This window comes from Arvicola amphibius, chromosome 7, assembly GCF_903992535.2.
Source record: "Arvicola amphibius chromosome 7, mArvAmp1.2, whole genome shotgun sequence".
Lineage (NCBI taxonomy): Eukaryota > Metazoa > Chordata > Mammalia > Rodentia > Cricetidae > Arvicola > Arvicola amphibius.
In genome coordinates this window covers 108,066,486-108,084,343 of record NC_052053.1, presented here as the reverse complement: position 1 = coordinate 108,084,343, position 17,858 = coordinate 108,066,486, and the positions used below count along the sequence as shown (strand labels likewise).

At 47.0% G+C, this 17,858-nt stretch overlaps 1 protein-coding gene across 2 annotated transcripts in view; it reads left to right on the top strand.

Moving 5' to 3' along the window:
* The first annotated feature begins 451 nt into the window (after positions 1-451).
* The window catches only part of Abhd12b (abhydrolase domain containing 12B), a 31,282-nt gene continuing 13,875 nt past the window's right edge, over positions 452-17,858 (top strand). Inside the window, exons 1-7 of one of the 2 annotated variants that reach the window (XM_038335743.1) lie at positions 452-546; positions 6,256-6,383; positions 7,474-7,573; positions 10,922-11,041; positions 14,296-14,326; positions 17,191-17,236; positions 17,342-17,471. In XM_038335743.1, the coding sequence (XP_038191671.1) occupies positions 452-546; positions 6,256-6,383; positions 7,474-7,573; positions 10,922-11,041; positions 14,296-14,326; positions 17,191-17,236; positions 17,342-17,471 (650 nt within the window). The remainder of the gene's footprint in view (positions 547-6,255; positions 6,384-7,473; positions 7,574-10,921; positions 11,042-14,295; positions 14,327-17,190; positions 17,237-17,341; positions 17,472-17,858) is intronic. The other variant, XM_038335744.1, reaches the window with a different exon arrangement.

The window sequence follows — 17,858 nt, the reverse complement described above, 5'->3', positions numbered from 1 at the left end:
TTACCCACCAAACCGTCTCTCCAGTCTCTCAGCTTAACCAAAGGAATTTTTGTGACAATAATGACAGGTAGCTCTTATAAAGCCGTGCCTAGCACACCTAACATCATGATTTTAAAAACGAAGCTTTTCTTTATTCAGTGGGCCCAGCAGGGGCAAGCACCTGCCAGGACTCCTAGGGATACATAATAAAACCCATGGAAAGTAAACAGAAAACAAAATAGTTATGCAGCTGTGTGTTCTGTGTTTTGTTTTCATTCTTCACGTGTGTGCTTGAGTATGAGATCAGCCAGGGAGGAAGCCCCAGCCCCTGAGATGAGTGTGACCTCTGGCAGGTGGCCAAGCTTCCCTCTGGGAGGTAGAAGAGGCGGGAACCAGCGCAGCAGGGGAGGAGAAGGCGAACTTGGGCCAAGGTGGCCTGTGGCAGCTCCCTCAGCGGTGGCAGCACCTGGGGATGGATGCTAGGGACTGTGAAGCAGCCTCGGAGCCCGGGCCCCCGGCCTGTGCCTGCGTGGGCTCCTGGTGGGATATGGTCCTGAGGAACCTGAGGTGAGTGTGTTTGGTCTGTCAGTCACCTCCATGGCCCCGCTGTTCCAGGCAAGGGTAAGGCAGTTGCTGCGGCAATAAGAATGACTCGTTGGTCCATCATTCTCTGCGGTCTAGAGAGCTCTGAATTTTAGGGTTGGGATTTGGAGCGGGGCGGGGGGGGGGGGGAGGGGGGGAAGGGGGGGAGCTGAGGACGATGGGGGACAGTGATTTCCTGGCTTCTACATCCTCGCTTACTCCGCAGTTCTAGAAGATAGCTTTCTTCCAGTCTTCAAATCCTACCCAGGCCAGCGAGGCAGGCAGATTTAACATTTTAGAAATGTATAAGGGTTTTGGAAACGAGACTCCAAAAAGCTGAGTTTTCTTACCTGCTCAATTTGCAACTCTACCGGATGGATTTAAATATTACTAATAATAGAGGCAGCCACAGCCTACAATGTGCTGAAATATGGGGTGGACTCTTTTAAGGTCAAGGGTCTGTGTAGGTGGAGAAAGATCAGGTAGTGACAAATACCTGGTTCCTCGGGTGCGAGTTCCCGGGAGTGACGAAATTATCCTGTCTCCCGTCGGAGTTCAGACTGGCTGAACTTCTGGGAGTACTGAAATCACTTTGTCTGCGATTACCTGTGTAAATCCGTAACATTCTTAGCATCTGAAAATGTCTGTTTATCATGGTGTTTGGTGTGTTTGCTTTTAAACATTCTGGCTCCCATGAGTCTGGACAATCAGCCGTCTCCAATCACTTGTTTGATCTGTACCACCTCGCTAATCTTGTTTGCACGGGAGCCAAATGCTGGGTTTGAGACAGTGGCCCCAGGAGGTGTGTGTATCTCTTTTGTTTTGTTGACCCGGGGAAGGTATTGTTAGTTTTGTTACATTTTTTTTGTTTGTTTGTTTGTTTTTTTTTTGTTTTTTGTTTTTTGTTTTTTGTTTTTTTTTTTTTTTTTTTTTTTTTGAGACAGGGTTTCTCTGTGTAGCCCTAACTGCCTTGGAACTACTTCTGTAGACCAGGCTGGCCTCTAACTCACAGAGATCTGCCTAACTCTACTTCCCAAGTGCTGGGATTAAAGGCGTGAGCCACCACCGCCCGACCCTACATTTCTTCTTTCTGTTCCATTTTAATTGTGCTGGTTACAAACTGCTCTAGGATCACAGCCAGGCACAGGAGACCTCACTTGGGAGTGCCTTAGGCACGATGACCAACAGCAACCTGGGGAGGCTGAGGCTTATTTTTGTCTTAGGGTTTATACTCCATTGTGAAGAGAAGTTAGAGCAGGAACTGATTCTGCTTTTTTTTTTTTTTTTTTTTTTTTCAAGACAGGGTTTCTTGGAGCCTGTCCTGGAACTAGCTCTTATAGACCAGGCTGGCCTCGAACTCACAGAGATCCACCCGCCTCTGCCTTCCAAATGCTGGGATTAAAGGCGTGCACCACCACTGCCTGACTTGTTCATCTTGCTTTTTTTTTTTTTTTTTTTTTTTTTTTTTTGGTTTTTCCAGACAGAGTTTCTCTGTGGCTTTGGAGCCTGTCCTGGAACTCACTCTTATAGACCAGGCTGGCCTCGAACTCACAGAGATCCTTCTGCCTTTGCCTCCAGAGTGCTGGGATTAAAGGCGTGCGCCACCACCCCCTGGCTTCATCTTGCTTTTTAACATCATCTAGAGCCACTGGAGCAAGGATGGCATGCTCCCAGTGATCTGGACCTTGCCACATCAATCGTTAACCAAGAAAATGTCCCACATCCTTGTTTAGAGGCAAGCTAATGGAGGTACTTTAACTTAGACTCCTCTTTCTAGATAACTCTAGTGCCAAGTTGACAAAAATCTGACTCAGACCCATTCCCTGCTAATGTATTTTTTTTTTCTTTTTTCTTTTTTTGGTTTTTCGAGACAGGGTTTCTCTGCAGCTTTTTTAGAGCCTGGCCTGGAACTAGCTCTTGTAGACCAGGCTGGCCTCGAACTCACAGAGATCCGCCTGCCTCTGCCTCCCGAGTGCTGGGATTAAAGGCGTGCGCCACCACCGCCCGGCTAATGTATTTATTTTAAAAGTTCATAGGATACAGTTACTATTTAAAGTGGATGGGACCATGAGAATAGATCTTCACTTGCAAGTAGTACAAGATAGGAAAATGAAAAATATTCTCAGGACAGGAGCCAGGAGGAAGAAGCCTGAAGGCTGTTTTCCTCTTTGACCACTGCCCTGAGTCATCACCTTTCTGTTCTAGATGTTCGCAGAGGGCTCCTAGGAGGGGCTGAAGATCTTACTAAATCTTCCCTTGGTACTGGTCACCTCATATCTCATGTGCTAGCAGACTAGGACTTGTACCCACAAGAGTAAAACAGGCAAAATTCCTGGACTTGCTGAGCCCCTGGTGACTCATTTTTTAATTGTAGTTAAAAACATAAAGGATGAAGCCCTCATGTCCCATGCCTCCCCTCATGTCCCCACTGCCTCCTGTCATGTCCTCATGCCTCCCTTCATGTCCCCATGCCTCCCCCCATGTCCCCATGCCTCCCTCCATGTCCCCATGCCTCCCCCCATGTCCCCATGCCTCCCCTCATGTCCCCACTGCCTCCCTGTCATGTCCTCATGCCTCCCCTCATGTCCCCATGCCTCCCCCCATGTCTCCATGCCTCCCCTCATGTCCCCATGCCTCCCTCCAAGTCCCCATGCCTCCCCCATGTCCCCATGCCCCCCCTCATGTCCCCACTGCCTCCCTGTCATGTCCTCATGCCTCCCCTCATGTCCCCACTGCCCCATGTCCCCATGCCTCCCCTCGTGTCCCCACTGCCTCCTGTCATGTCCCCACTGCCCCCCTCATGTCCCCATGTCTCCCGTCATGTCTCCACTGTCCCCCTCATGTCTCCACTGTCAATCTTCACCTTGTGGAACAGCAGATACGGAGTGGACTTGGACATGTGGTAGACAGAGAGTGATGTCGAAGAAGCTGCGTTATGCTATGTATGTTATGTTTGTATGTTATGCAAATCCTCAGGACCCTGCACATAGGGAAGCATCAGAAAGCAACCGAGGGTCAGTTCGAGGCTCTGCTCATGAGTGAGAAGGGCAGAAAGAAAAATCCACAGAGGGAAGGGCTGTGTAGAGAGGCTCTGTCACCACGAAACACATGCAAAGAGAATGAGATGGAATCCAGTCGGGAGGGCGTAGCCTGAGACGCCTTGAGGAGCATGGGTTGACCCCGTCAGTCGGCAATGGAATGGAGGTACAGCAATCTGGCTGAATGTTGTCTGATCTGGGCTCCCCGTAGCTGGCTTGTGGACACCTCTGGGCAGGAAGGACTCGCTCTACACAAGCTCTGACTCCTGCAGGTTTTCACCAGGAACTCTCCCAGCATGGTCCTCGGGTCCCTATGAGGCGCCCTGTGGTTGCAGCTGATCAAGAGGTGGTGAAAGAACACCCCAGTTCCCAGGTGGCTGTTTGATGTAGCCAGCCTGTAGCCAGGACTGGCCAGGAACTGCCTCCCCTGCTCAAATCAGGTCTGTTAGCCGCTGGTGACTTTTGATCCTCTACTGATCTAGGGCAAGTCAAATTGACAGCCCCCTCATTAAAAGAAACACCCTTGCATTATTGATGCTGCGGGATCAGGTCATTCTCTTCTCTCCCTGAAATGGCTCTCACGGAAGTGCCTGGAGCTATTTGAGAAAAAGGTCCCATATAAATTATTCCTTAAAAAAAAGGAAAGAAACATATTTCCTTTCAATGCCTCTGCTCCCCAAGCAGACAGACCTTCAAAAGGTAACTTAGCAGGAGACTACCCTGCCTACCTTCAAAAGATGACTTGGGGGGAGCCTGGAAGGCAAGGGGTGTGCGGACTGGGGAAGGGTGTGCAGGAATGCAGAGACAGATAGCAGGAGGGCGCACTGGTAGGAAGCCTACCCTCACAGACTCCTGCTCTGTCTGCCCCAGCTGCCTTGATCTGTGGCTCAAAGCAGAATCTCCGGGTTGTGACTTTCATTTCTAAAACCAGAACAAGACCCTGCCTTTCCTGCAGCCTCCGTGGTGGCTGTTCTAGAGTGTTATGAAACAGTCCTCTCCGTGTCCTTCTTGCTGGTTCTGTGGGCGGGCAGTCGCCCATGTGCGATATATTTGTAGAGCTGCCCATGACTTGGAGGCTTGCATAGCTTTTCTGCTGCTGGCAGACCTGTCCCAAATCCGTGATCCGTCATTCCTCTTCAAGCCTCTTCTGGGTATGGATAAACGCTTGGGTTTGTATGTCATCAACACTTGAAGGAGAACTGCTTAGAGGTTGACTGCTTCCATAACGGGAGGCTCCTGTCAATACAGGGACAGAAAGGGGGACAGAAATAGGAGGAAGGGGCTCTGAGACACGGCGAGGGGGCAGAGGGGAAAGGGAGCATGAAATACCATTCCCCAGGAGCAGAATTTTGGTGAAGGCCAGCACCGTTCCTGGGGTTCTCTTTGTGGGGTCCTCTTTGCCTGCATGGGGAGCATGAAGAACTCAGCATGTCTGTAAAAGCTTATTAGAGATTATGGCAAAATTTTGGGATCAGGCAGACTCGGGGAAAGTGGCTCATTCATTGGAATGATGGCAATTACTACCTGATTCCCTCTGGTCTAGCAGATGAGGTCAAAACAGCCTTCTAAGGACATCGTCACATCCAAAAATCAGTGGTAACCATAGTTACCATAGGGAAAAGGATTTGCACAATGGATGGTGGGGATGTAAGTGGGAAGCAGGAGATGTTGGTTCAGCTCTCAGGTAGGACACCATCTTGACCTTCATGAAAAATGTGACTCAAGACAGGTGGCCTTAGTGGGCGTCGTCACTGGGCTGTCATGGCACTTAGCTTCAGGTGTGTGTGTTGAAGATCACAGTAAGAGAAGGATGTAAGGGTCCGAGGGCCACTCATGGTGCGCATACATTCATGCTGACAAAACACACATACACATAAAATAATAATAAATGCCAAGAAGAAAACAAACAAAAAAGAAGGAAGACGCGTGTGAGCCAACGTCACCCTGCCCTGGCTTCAGCCCTATTGGAGCACCTTGGTGTCCTTTTCTATCCCTGGTACTCACAGGTCCTTCTCCTCTCTAAGTGGGATCTTCTCTAGTTTGCTTTCGGAGACTCAGCCAGAAGAGCGCGGTTCTAGTGGCTACTCACACAGAGCTAGCAGGGCTCTGAGCAGGGCCACGACTAAGCTGCCTGCAGCTGTTAATGCCCCACTTTGGGATGCTGTCCAGGCCTCCTATGGGCTGCTCACCCAGAAGTGTGGTCCTAGGTTGCCCTCCTGCTCCAGTCGTGCTTGGCTTCTGCAGGGACTGGCAGGGGCTCTGATGGCCTCCTCACCTGGCTGCCCAACAGCGCCCTTTACATAATTACAAGCAGCTGTGTGAAGGATTTTTGTTGACATGCCAGGATTAGACTCTGGAATTCGGTTTGAAGCTTTTTTTTTTTAAAGAAAATTATTAATTTTTATTTTATGTTTATTGATGTTTTGCCTGCATATTTGTATGTATGTCTGTGTGAGGGTGTCAAATTCTGGAGATTACAAACAGTTGTTAGCTGCTTGTGGGTGCTGGAAATTGAACCTGGGTCCTCTGAAAGAGCAGCAAGTGCTCTTAACTGCTGAGCCATCTCTCCAGCCCCTGGATTTGAATCTTAAAAGGAAAACAAACCAAGACAAAGCTGGGGCTGATCTTGAAAACTTTATTTCTCCATATTTTGCAGACTTTTCCCACGCGCCTGCTCAGCACTCATGAGAAAAATAGCTGCTGGATACCGAAGTTTCACGAGCAAATCTTTCAAGGAACGTGTTTTCCCTCCTCTCATGAACATGTTGATTTATTTCAATTTTTGTAAGTATGCACTGCCCACAAATATTCCTACATAAATTCTCCTAAATGAAAAACTCACTGCTCTTAAAGTCATGACACAAGAAAAGTCACTTGCTACAAAATCCTGGCTAGACTCACGTGGTTGGAAACCTACCATATTGATGGTTAGCACAAATTCACCCATTCTGCTAGTAAGATGTGTGTATGTTCATAGGTCTTTGTATATGTCTGTATGTATGTTCATATGTGTGTCTCTGTGTATGCCTGAATGTTTGTATGTGTATGTATGTGTATATACACATATGTGTGTATGAGTGTGTGTATAGGTATATGTGTATATGAGAGTATGTGTGTATGTATGTCTGTATATGTATGTGAGCATTTGTACATGTGTCTGTGTGTTTATGTGCATATGTGTGTATATGTCTCTGTATGTTTTTGTGTATGGGTTCATGTGTGTCTGAATGTATGTGCATGTGTGAATGTGCACATATGAGTGTATGAATGTGTATATATGTACATGCACATGTGTGTATATGTATGTGTGTGTGTGTATGTGAGCATTTGTGTGTGTGTGTGTGTGTTGACACTGGGTGCTCCCAGATCAGTAGCTTACCCTGGGAATCCCCTGCTTTTCCTCCCTGTTGCTGAGATTTCAGGCTGGCTGCTATGTCTGCCTAGCTTTTGTGGCAAGCAAACATGTAATCCATTGACCCATCACTTCGGCCTTCTAATCCTTCTTATTTGAGTAATTATAGAAGAGAGAGAGAGAGAGAGAGAGAGAGAGAGAGAGAGAGAGAGAGAGAGAGAGAGATTGACCCCCTACTGAAGCCCTCGCTCTCAGTGTCTTTCACTGTGTTGTATGTTAGTACTAGCTATATTTTGCCTTAGAGCTAATGATGATGGTATTCCTTGTGGGTTTATTTTTGCCTGATTCTACTTACCTTTTTAGAGAAATGGTTTCTTCTGCTTTTAGCTCCAGAAAGGGTGAGGATCCTGCTTAGCTTGCAACTTAGAACTGATTAGCTTATAGAAACAAAGCTTCTTTGAAAACTGACGGACAGACATGAAGCCCGATGCTGAGGGTTGGACTATGATTTCTGCTTTGCAGATAAAACCCCCCTTGTGGATTTAAAGAGACCTGAGTCAAAGATCGCTCACACAGTGAACTTCTACCTCAGGCCTGAGCCTGGGGTGCTGCTCGGCGTCTGGTGAGTGAGCTGTCTTCCTAACTCTGGTTCTTGTGCGTGTGCGGCCAGTAATGTGTCATCCTGTGAGCCATCTAAGATGTCCCCGATCGTCTCACCTGCAGCAACTGTAGAGAGAAGAGATGAGAAAGAGGGAGATGAGACAGACAGAGAGATGGAGACACAGACACGCGTGGGGGATGTGGAGATGCGCTGGGAGAGTGTAGAGGAAGCAGGGCTGTGCTGCCCCTGTGCAGGACCTGGCTGACTGTGGAAGCTTCTAGAAGCATTCCACATACCTTTCCTTTTATTGTGACAACTCCCCCGCTCCATTTTACTTACAGAATGTTTGTTTTAGAGTCTGAAGTCGGTCTCACCCACTTCTGCCTTATCCCACCCACCTTCCGGCATCCCTCTGCTGCAGACACACTTGCTCCCTGACAAAAGCCACAACCAGAACTTGCTCAGCTCTCTCTTTTTGCCCAGCTCTCCATGCCCCATCCCACCCTCACTCATATTTTGGGCCTCACTTTGGTCACGTTCAGGAACCCTTCCTTTCCCCTACGTCATCTTCCTCTTTAGGGAAATGCGCTTCTGGCTGTCTGTGTTCCATACCTAGGGCAGCTCTTTCCAGTGTCATCGAGTAATATGATTCCTTACTCACTTTTGCTTCCTAATAAGACTACAGCTTCCAGGGTGGACAGCCTCTGCTGGTGGGTTCATCCATAGCCTAGCTCTAGCACACAGAAAAAATCCAGTCAAGGTCAAAGGAGGTCATGTACCTTCTACCTTATTTCTGTTGTGCTAATCTTGGGAATCTTCTCTTTGGGTCTACTGCTTGCTCTTCGCTGCCATTGCCAATGCTCTGTTTTACAGTTTATCTCCGTGAGTCTTAAGTTCCAACAGGAGGATGTTCTAGAATGGTGCGTATAACTTTTTCCTTATTCTCAGGGACAGTCTAGCTAATAGTTTGATTGACCACGTGGGCCTGGTGAGGCAGCTATGTTCATGAGCAGCTTACCCAGAGGAAAGCGGCACCAGTGTTTCCGGAGGCCCTACGGAGGGCAGGGACATACAGGACTGAAGATTCATCGCCTCTTGGCCAGTTCTGCATGTCCCTGTGAGATGGTACAAGGCAGCTTTTCAGGGTTCTCTTGTTAGCCGAACAAGACAGAAGAACTTGAAGATGGGTGTTTATGGTCTCCAGGCCACTTGGTTTCATAGTTAGACTGCATGACTCCCCTTGAGTAGTGACTTCAAGCTGGGTAGCTTAGAAATGAAAAAAAAAAAAAAAAGGGCCTGTCCGTGGAGAAGAAACCTGGGTGTATAATCTAGGAAGGCTCCAGAGGTATGTTACATTACATCCCAACTAACTATCACTTAATGGTAGGAGAGTGCCGTCCCAGTTTGCTTTCTGTTGTGGTAAACACCATGACCAAAATCAACTTGCTGGGGAAAGGGTTTATGCCATCTTACAAGGTACAGTTCATGATTGAGGGGTGAGGGCAGGAACCCTAGGTAGGTGGGAACTGAAGCAGAAGCCATAGAGGACGGCTGCTTACTGACTTGCTCCTGGATTACATTAAGCCGACTTCTTCCTTCCTCCCTCCCTCCCTTCCTCCCTCCCTCTCTCCCTCCCTCTCTCCTTCCTTTCTCCCTCCCTTCCTTCCTCCTTCCCTCTCTCCCTCTCTCCCTCCCTTCCTCCATTCTTTCCTTCTCTTCTTCCCTCCATCCCTCTGTCCCTCCTTCCCTCCCTTCTTTTCTTTCTTCCTTCTCTCATACATTACATCCCAACTGTAGTTTCCCTTCCTCCACTCTTCCAAGCACCTGCCCCTTCTCCTGGATCCACTTCTCCTCCGTTTGCCTTCAAAAGGAGAGCAGGTATCCCAGGGATAGCAACTGAACACAGCATAGCCAGTTACAACAAGACTAGGCACAAACCATAACATCAAGGCTGAATGAGGCAACCTAGTAGGAGGGCAAGGGTGCCAAGAGCTGGCAAGAGTCAGAGACACCCTCACTCCCACTGTTGGGAGTCCCACAAGAATGCCAAGCTACACAATCATAACATACATGCAGAGGGCCTAGCTCAGATCCATACAGGGTCCATGATTGTTGCTTCGGTCTTTGTGAGCCCCTATGAGCCTTGCTTATACACAGTTGACTGTGTAGGCCATGCTCTCATGGTGTCCTTGACCCCTCTGGCTCCTACAACCTCCCTCCCCCTCTTCTGTAGGGTTCCCCTGGGTCACCTAGTATTTGGCTGTGGGTCTCTGCATTTGCTCCCATCAGTTCCCAGATGATGCCCCAATTTTAGTAATCATTTCATTGAATTTATTTTTCCCAGTTGGGTTCTATCCTGGGTCTTTGGGCTGTCTAGCCTCTGGTTCCTGGCCATCCAAGCAGTGTCTGGTGTTGGTTCCCTCTCATGGTGTGGGCCTCAAATTGGACCAGTCACTGGTTGGCCACTCCCACAAGTTCTGTGCCACCATTACCCCAGTGTTTCTTGCAGGCAGGACAGATTGTTGGTCAAAGGTTTTGTTGTTGGGTTCGTGTCCCAGTGCCAGAAGCGGAAGTCTTGCCTGGCTATTGAAGGTAACCAGTTGAGGCTCCGTGTCTCCCTTACTATGAGTCCTCGCTAAGGTCACTCATACATCATAGATTGCAGGGCATTTCCACTGTACTAGATTTCTACATCCTTAGCCATCTTTCTTATTGGGGCCTTCCCTCATGAACTCACAATTAAGGAAACACCCCACAGACACACCCATAGGCCAATCATGGAAGCTATTCCTTAGCTGAGGTTCACTCTTCCTAGGCGTGTCAAGTTAACAACCAAGATTAGCCGTCACCTCCCCCACATGTTGCTGAACATCTTTAATTGTTATTTTAAAGTCCCCACGTGGTCATATGCTGAAATCTGAGCATTCAAACTTAAGTAGCTGTTGAAATGTATAAGTGTCTTAATAATTCAGTGGCTACTGAGAGAGAGAGAAATAAAAGCTTAGGTTCAAATTCTAGGTAAATGTCTGTTATCTTTTACTTATTTCAACTTGTTTTTATTTTGTTGTTATTTCATAGCTTGCACCTAAGAACTGCAATCTTGAAAACTTCTTAACAGAAACAAAGATGGCAGAAATTAAAGCAGTAACCGGTGGCACACCCTGCGTGGAGGAGAGCCATAGCAATAACAATTTTCCTCAGACATTTTGTGCCCTTGGATTTTATTATTAGCTTATGTATGTGTTACTCAGTTTAAAAAAAAACTGTTGTTTTGAGATATAATTTGATATATAATCTCTGGCGTAAGGGCCTGGAAAGGAAGCGAGTTTCTGCCTTTGCAGTTTTGTAAAACCTTTGCTTGCTCTTCAGGCACACGGTCCCCAGCTGCCGGGGAGCAGAGGCCAAGGGCAAGTGTCGCTGCTGGTACGAAGCGGCCCTTCATGATGGGAACCCGATTATTGTTTATCTTCATGGCAGTGCACAACACAGGTCAGCACCTCTGCTTAGAGTAGCTGTCTGTCTGTCTGTCTGTCTGTCATCTGTCTATCATCTATCTATCTATCTATCTATCTATCTATCTATCTATCTATCTATCTATCATCTATCTGTCTCTATCATCTATCTATCTCCCTTCATCATCATCATTATCTATCTACCAATCATCTATCTATATCTGTCTGTCTGTCTGTCTTTGATCACTTAAGAGTGTTTCTAAACCATGGAGACTGAAGGCAGTTTTCAACCACAGACAATCCTTCGCCTGTTTCTATTCCTTCTTTGAAATTCGAAGGTGTTCTGGCAAATGTTTTCTTTTTAAATCATCAGTCTGCATGTAGAATGATGTGAGTCTGTTTTCAAAAGGAAGGGAATGAAAATTCCTCCAGAATGTCCCTATCGATTTTAGTTAAGCCACTGAATGGTTCCTGACTTCTCAAGATTATCCAGGATGATAGATGGAATCCAAACAGAATCAGTTGTTTTTAAACCAAGAAAGTACTAGAGCTAGCAGCCTGGAGGAAGAGGGTCTATGTGTGTGTCCGACAGGAAGAGCTGACTATAGAAGACTTGACAGAACCACAGCCTTGCACAAAGGCCACTGGGAATATCAGCCAAGCCACTCTCCCCTCGGTCTCAGACTGGTTGCTTCAAATCCTAGGAGCTAGGAATAATTGTTTCCAAATAGCTTCATGCAATCCTCTTCATTTGGCATGTAAAAGATTCCCCCTGCATTTCTTTGACTATGTGCATAGCTTTCTATGAAACATGTATTCCCATTGTAACACTTGCTAGTTCCAAATGGCCTCCAAAATACACCATGGATTGACAAACCCATGGACGACTGGAAAAGGTTTAGGCATGCGTTAGAGGGCAAACAAAGAGACATTGGTGGTCTCTTCCAGAAAATGATAGAGGGGAGTCCTTTATTTAGCATTAATTCCCTTTATGTGAAATCTGATGTCTGAGAGAAGTCGCCTGGAACTCTGACCACAGAAACTGGGGACTCTGATAGATTCCACTCTGACATATTCATGCCTCAGCCCAGTCTCTGTGGTCCCTGTCTGGCCTTGCCACAAAGCTGGCCTCCCAGAAGCCTGTTGTCCTTTGATGTGTGCTGTCAAAGCTTTCCCTGGCCCACATGATTGTCAGCTAGGGACTGCAGGACTGCTGGGGGGGGGGAGGGGAGAGAGAACGGGGCGGGGGAAGGGGAGGACGGAGGATGGGGGGAAGAGAGGGGGGGCGGTACAGTGTATTTCAAACCTACCCTCTCCTTCATGTCTGGTGGGGGATGGGGAGCGGGACACACACACACACTTCAAACCAAGTAACAGGCTCAGGAAACTGCCCGCTGGCTAGCTGGCCTGTGTCTCTTTGTCTGTCATTTTCTGTCAGGTGATGGCTTTCTCAAGTCTTGCCTGCTCTTGGGAGCTTTCTTGCTCTGTCCATTTTTGAGTTGCATTCCCTAAGACTTTATTTTTTGTTGTAGGGAGGTGCGGCAGGCTGTGTCCCACCACCCGGCTAGCTTAGCCTCCCCCCCCCCCGAAATAACCACACAGAAATTGTATTAATTAAATCACTGCCTGGCTATTAGCTCTAGCCTTTTATTGGCTAAATCTCACTTTTTTTTTTAAATTCTCACATCTTGATTCAAGTAAGTTGAACTGAACAACAGAGTGGCGGCCCAACGTGGTCTACTAACTCCACATAAAACCTAAGAGGGCTTTAAAAAAAAACAACTGAACAGTGGGCCTTGTTGAACATTGTTCTGATTTATGAAGCTGGACAGTATTATAGGAGGTTTATTTAAAGGCTCAGTACATCATACTGCCAGCCTGTGCCTGGGTGTGAACCCGGAATTGTCCTCAGTTGACCCAGATCCGTGGGCCACGCCCTCCTCAGCCCCTACCCTGCAGTCTCAGCTCATAGTCAGCAGAACTGAGCCCACAGTACTCAGTACTGAGCTCACAGTACTCAGTACTGAGCCCCATTCCTCAAACAGGAAGCCACAGGAGATCTTGTCAATGCAACCATAATCAGTGTATTTAGGTTCCAGAGCGATGGAGACTTAGGACTTTTGGACCCATCCCCAAAGTCATATTTAAAATTTGAAGTGTGGGCCTACTTTTGTTTCTAGGAAATGGATTTATAGCCTTAACATCCATTGCTCATTAACACTGAACAACTTTGACTCTTAGGCTAACGTTTTTTGAAGGATTTTTTTTTTTTTTTTACCTTCTGACTAATTTTTTGCTTTCTTTTGTTGATGTGAGTATGTGAGTGTGGACGCTGTCATTTTGGGGGTGTTTTGTATTTGCAAAGGCAAGTCTTTCTCCTTCATTTCTTCTTGAGCTTTGTGGCAGAGTTAGTGGGGTTCAGACAGCTTGTAATTGAGTTCAGGAGACCCAATCTCCCCTCGCCCCCCAGTTCTGAAGCCATTTCTTTAGGACCTTTCCTTCAACTGACAGAGATGGCTGGAGGTGAGCCCTGCTGCACAGAGGTGGGTTATCAGTACTTCACCTAGCGTTTGTGCTGGTTCCTGGAGAGCCCAGTGCAGCCAAGGAAGGTAGGGGTGGGGGCTAGGGCTTTTGGTCATTGGCCCTGATACAGGCAAGCTGGCCTAGCCACTAAGAAATATCTCTTTTCTGTGTGGTGGTGGCACTTGCCTTTGATCCTAGCACTCCGGAGGCAGAGGGAGGCAGATCTCCGAATTCAAGGCCAGCCTGGTCTACAGAGTGAGTTTCAGGACAGCCAGGGCTATACAGAGAAACCTGTCTCGGAAAAACCATGCTCGCGTGCGAGAGAGAGACAGAGAGAGAGAAACAGAGAGAGACAGAGACAGAGAGAGACAGAGAGAGACAGACAGAGAGAGAGAGACAGAGAGACAGAGAGAGACAGAGAGAGAGAGAGAGAGACAGAGAGAGAGAGAGACAGAGAGAGAGAGAGAGAGAGAGAGAGAGAGAGAGAGAACAGTGTTAGACCAGGCAAGGTGATACACACCTTTAATCCCAGGACTTGGGAGGTTGAGGCAGACAGATCACTGTGAGCTTGAGACCAACCAGGGCTCCACAGTGGAACCCTGACTCAAACAACAATAACAACAGAATACACAAAAGCAAAACAAAAGTCTAAAAAAGAAAGGAGGGAAATTGTGCGTAGGATGAGATAATGCCTGAGATGATTCGTATTGAACTTGTCACGGTCGTTCCTAATTTTTGTGCTTTCTCCCCTCGGCATCTCCGCCACAGGGCAGCTCCTCACAGGATTAAGCTGGCAAAGGTATGTCTGAGTGGCCACAGAGCACCAGCGCCCTAAGTCCCCTCCAGTTCTGTCAGGGTTGCAGTCTGGAGTTCTCCTGGAGAGTCTCAGTGTGATGGTCTCCTGAGAGATCTGTCCCCTCATGAGTGGCCTTCTCTTCATCATTACCTTGGCGGGGATGGGAGTATGTGTGTGTATAAACGTGGGAATAACACTGAGTGTGTGTGTGTGTGTGTGTGTGTAAACACGGGACTAATACTGAGAGTGTATGTGTGTGTAAATATGGGAATAACACTGAGAGTGTGTGTGTGTGTGTGTGTGTGTGTAAACATGGGACTAACACTGAGAGTGTATGTGTGTGTAAACATGGGAATAACACTGAGTGTGTGTGTGTAAACACGTGTGTGTGTGTAAACACATGGGGACACCTCTCAATGTGTGTATGTGTGTGTGTGTGTGTGTAAACACGGGAAAACACTGGGAGTGTGTATGTGCATGTGTGTAATCGTGGGACTAACACTGGGAGTGTGTGTGCATAAACACATGAGAATAACTCTGCGTATGTGTGTAAACAAATGGGAACAACTCTGGAAGTGTGGGGTGGGGGGATATAACTCTGGGCCCCAAAACCCTTTAATGATTTTGATCTTATTTCTACAATAAGATCAAAATCTGTTTGGACAGGTGATATCCTTAAAACAAAAGATCTTCATTATCAAATTATTTCTTCCCATCATTTCTCCCCCTTCCCCTCCTCCCTGTCCTTCCCCTCCCCTAATCCTGTTACATTTGTGCTCTTTCCGCGCTGGTCTTTCTCTCTCTTTCATACAAAACCTTTGACACTATGGTTGTACCTATATATAAACTGATGTTGCACACTTTTACACTCTCTTATAAACATTTCCATTTTCTTGATTTTCTTTATCTTTTTGGAGACAGGGCCTCACTATATAACCCTGGCTGGCCTGAAATTTTCAATATAGACCAGGCTGGCGTTGGACTCACAGAGGTCTGCTTGCCTCTCTTTGCCTCCCAGATGCTGGGATTAAGCACGCGCCACACACTCGGCTCTAGTTTTCATGCTTTTACTTAGGGGTCACGATTACCAATTTACTTCCCCTTTCCCAGTTTATGCCTAAGTAGCTGCTGACCAGCCCACTGATGTTATAAAGTTTCACACCCCCCTTTGAATTTACTTAAGTAGTACGGCTGCAGAAAACTTAAGGCATCAATTTTGTTTTCCTTGGGCTTGTTTATTTTCCTAGGAGTAAATATTGGGGTGTAAGATCCTTACTCAATGTGGGTGCTACAGACCACTCACGCATATTCCTACTCCGCTCCCTGGTGCCCACTTGCTGGGTGTTGGCTAACTTTTTGGAGGTAACGTAGCCTGCCCCAAACTGAAAGTTCCAGTTTGTTTCTTACTTGTAGTTGGATCTGAATGTTGAAGATCCCCGATGAGGCTTAGCCACACACTACTGTCACAGTAGCCACAGTATACAGATGCAGACTGGTCCAGGCAGGCTTGCACTGGAATCTTGGCTCCATCCATAAGTAGCTGCAAGACTTACATAATTAGCTACCATGATTCTTCAGTTTCTTTATCTACAAAATGAATCTTTAAGAATTTCTTCTTTGTCTATCATATTTCAGTTTGTTAATAATTAAATTTTCATATTCTTTCTTTTTTTTTTAACCTACTTGGGGTTGGACAATGATTTCATACAGTTAAGTGGTGATCTTTTTATTTTTTTTAGTTGAAAATATAACTTTTATTTGACCATATTCAAGGTAAACACCTCCCCATTATGAGACTGCCTCTCCCCACAACTCTGTGTAGTGTTTTATTCTCAGATAAATTCATTCTTTCAGAGTGTGTGTGTGTGGTCTCAGGGATCAAGCCCAGGGCCTTGAGCATACAAGGTGTGAATTCGACCTTGGAGCCACACCTCCAGCTCTAGAGAATGCTTAACTGAGACTGTGGCATGGAAACAGGCTCATTGGTACACTGTCCATGCAACCCTCCAGCAACCCTGAATAATATTTACATATTTGAATGTTTAACAAGCACGCTAATGTTGTATATCTGCTCGTGGCAGAGCCAGGGTGTGACCCCCCGCTGCTTTCCATTTTCCCCATAGGCCCTGATGTTATTAATTTTTGCTCTTTACTCTTTTGGGGTCCTACCACCCAGCTCCCAAATAAATTGCATGGAGTCTTATTCTTTCTTATGATGCCCAGTCTTAGCTTGGCTTGTTTGTAGCCAGCTTTTCTTAAATTTTTCCATCTGCCTTTTGTCCCTGGGCTTTTACCTTTTTCTATTTCCGTATATCTTAATTTCTTACTCTGTCACTGCTGTGTTGTTGGGTAGCTGGCCCTTTGATTCCTCCTCTCCTCCTTTTCTTCTCCTCCCTTCTTTCTCTCTTTTTTTCTATTTATTCTCTCTGCTTGTCGGCCCCACATATTTTTTTTCTCCTGCCCTGTTATCGGCCATTGAGCTCTTTATTAGATCTATCAGGTGTTTTAGGCAGGCAAAGTAGCACAGCTTCACAGAGTTACACAAATGCAACATAAAAGAATGCAACACGTGTTTGCATCACTGCACAACTATCCCACAGCATGAAAGAATGTAACACACCTTCAAATGATGTTCCACAACACTCTCACCTCTGGATTTAGAAAATACAGAATTTTTGTGATTCTGGGATTCAAACCAAGCACCCTGAACACACTAGGCAGGTGCCTTACCAGTGAGTGGCATCCCAGCCCTTCAGAATACGTTTTTCCTCCCATTACAACACCGGGACGTAGATGTCCCGCAGAGGAGATTGTTCTGTTGGGGCCATCTAACTGCTTGAAACGATAACAGCCCCTTTGGCATGCAGGTGCTGAGCGACGGAGGCTTCCATGTCTTGTCTGTGGACTACAGAGGTATGTGTTGAGAACAGTGTACAAAGATGTGACGGGGACAGAAGGCTTTTGATGACTCCTCGGTTCGGAGGGCGTGATGCTGTGGTCGCCTCTTCTCGCTGCCAGGCTTCGGGGATTCTACAGGGACACCCACTGAGGAGGGGCTAACCACAGACGCCATTTGTGTCTACGAATGGGCCAAGGCGAGAAGTGGCAGGACCCCTGTGTGCCTCTGGGGCCACTCTCTGGGTACAGGGTAAGTGGGAGCCCAAGCGTTGTCCTCTGGTGGGTCCTTGTGTCTTCAAAGGCACAGCAAACAGGGAAGGGAAGCCCAAGTGGAATACCTCGGTTCCGTAGTCTCTCTCTCTCCAGAAATGCAAAGAGAGCCTCCCTGACAAGCTGTCTGCTTTCAAGACATGGCAAGTCCTTTAAACTCCCTGTATAATCATGAAGCCAACAGCTATTCTGGAATAATCCATGCAGCATTAAAGAAAAAGATCTTTAAATCAGGATCTATGACACTCTTTGAAATTGTGTGCAAAATTATGTGTCTGTCTGGATTTTCGAGGCAGAGAGTGCAGACCTTTTCGTTAATTGCTGGTTCTGGGTTGTTGAGGCTGCAGTGTCCAGTGGACTGCCGTGT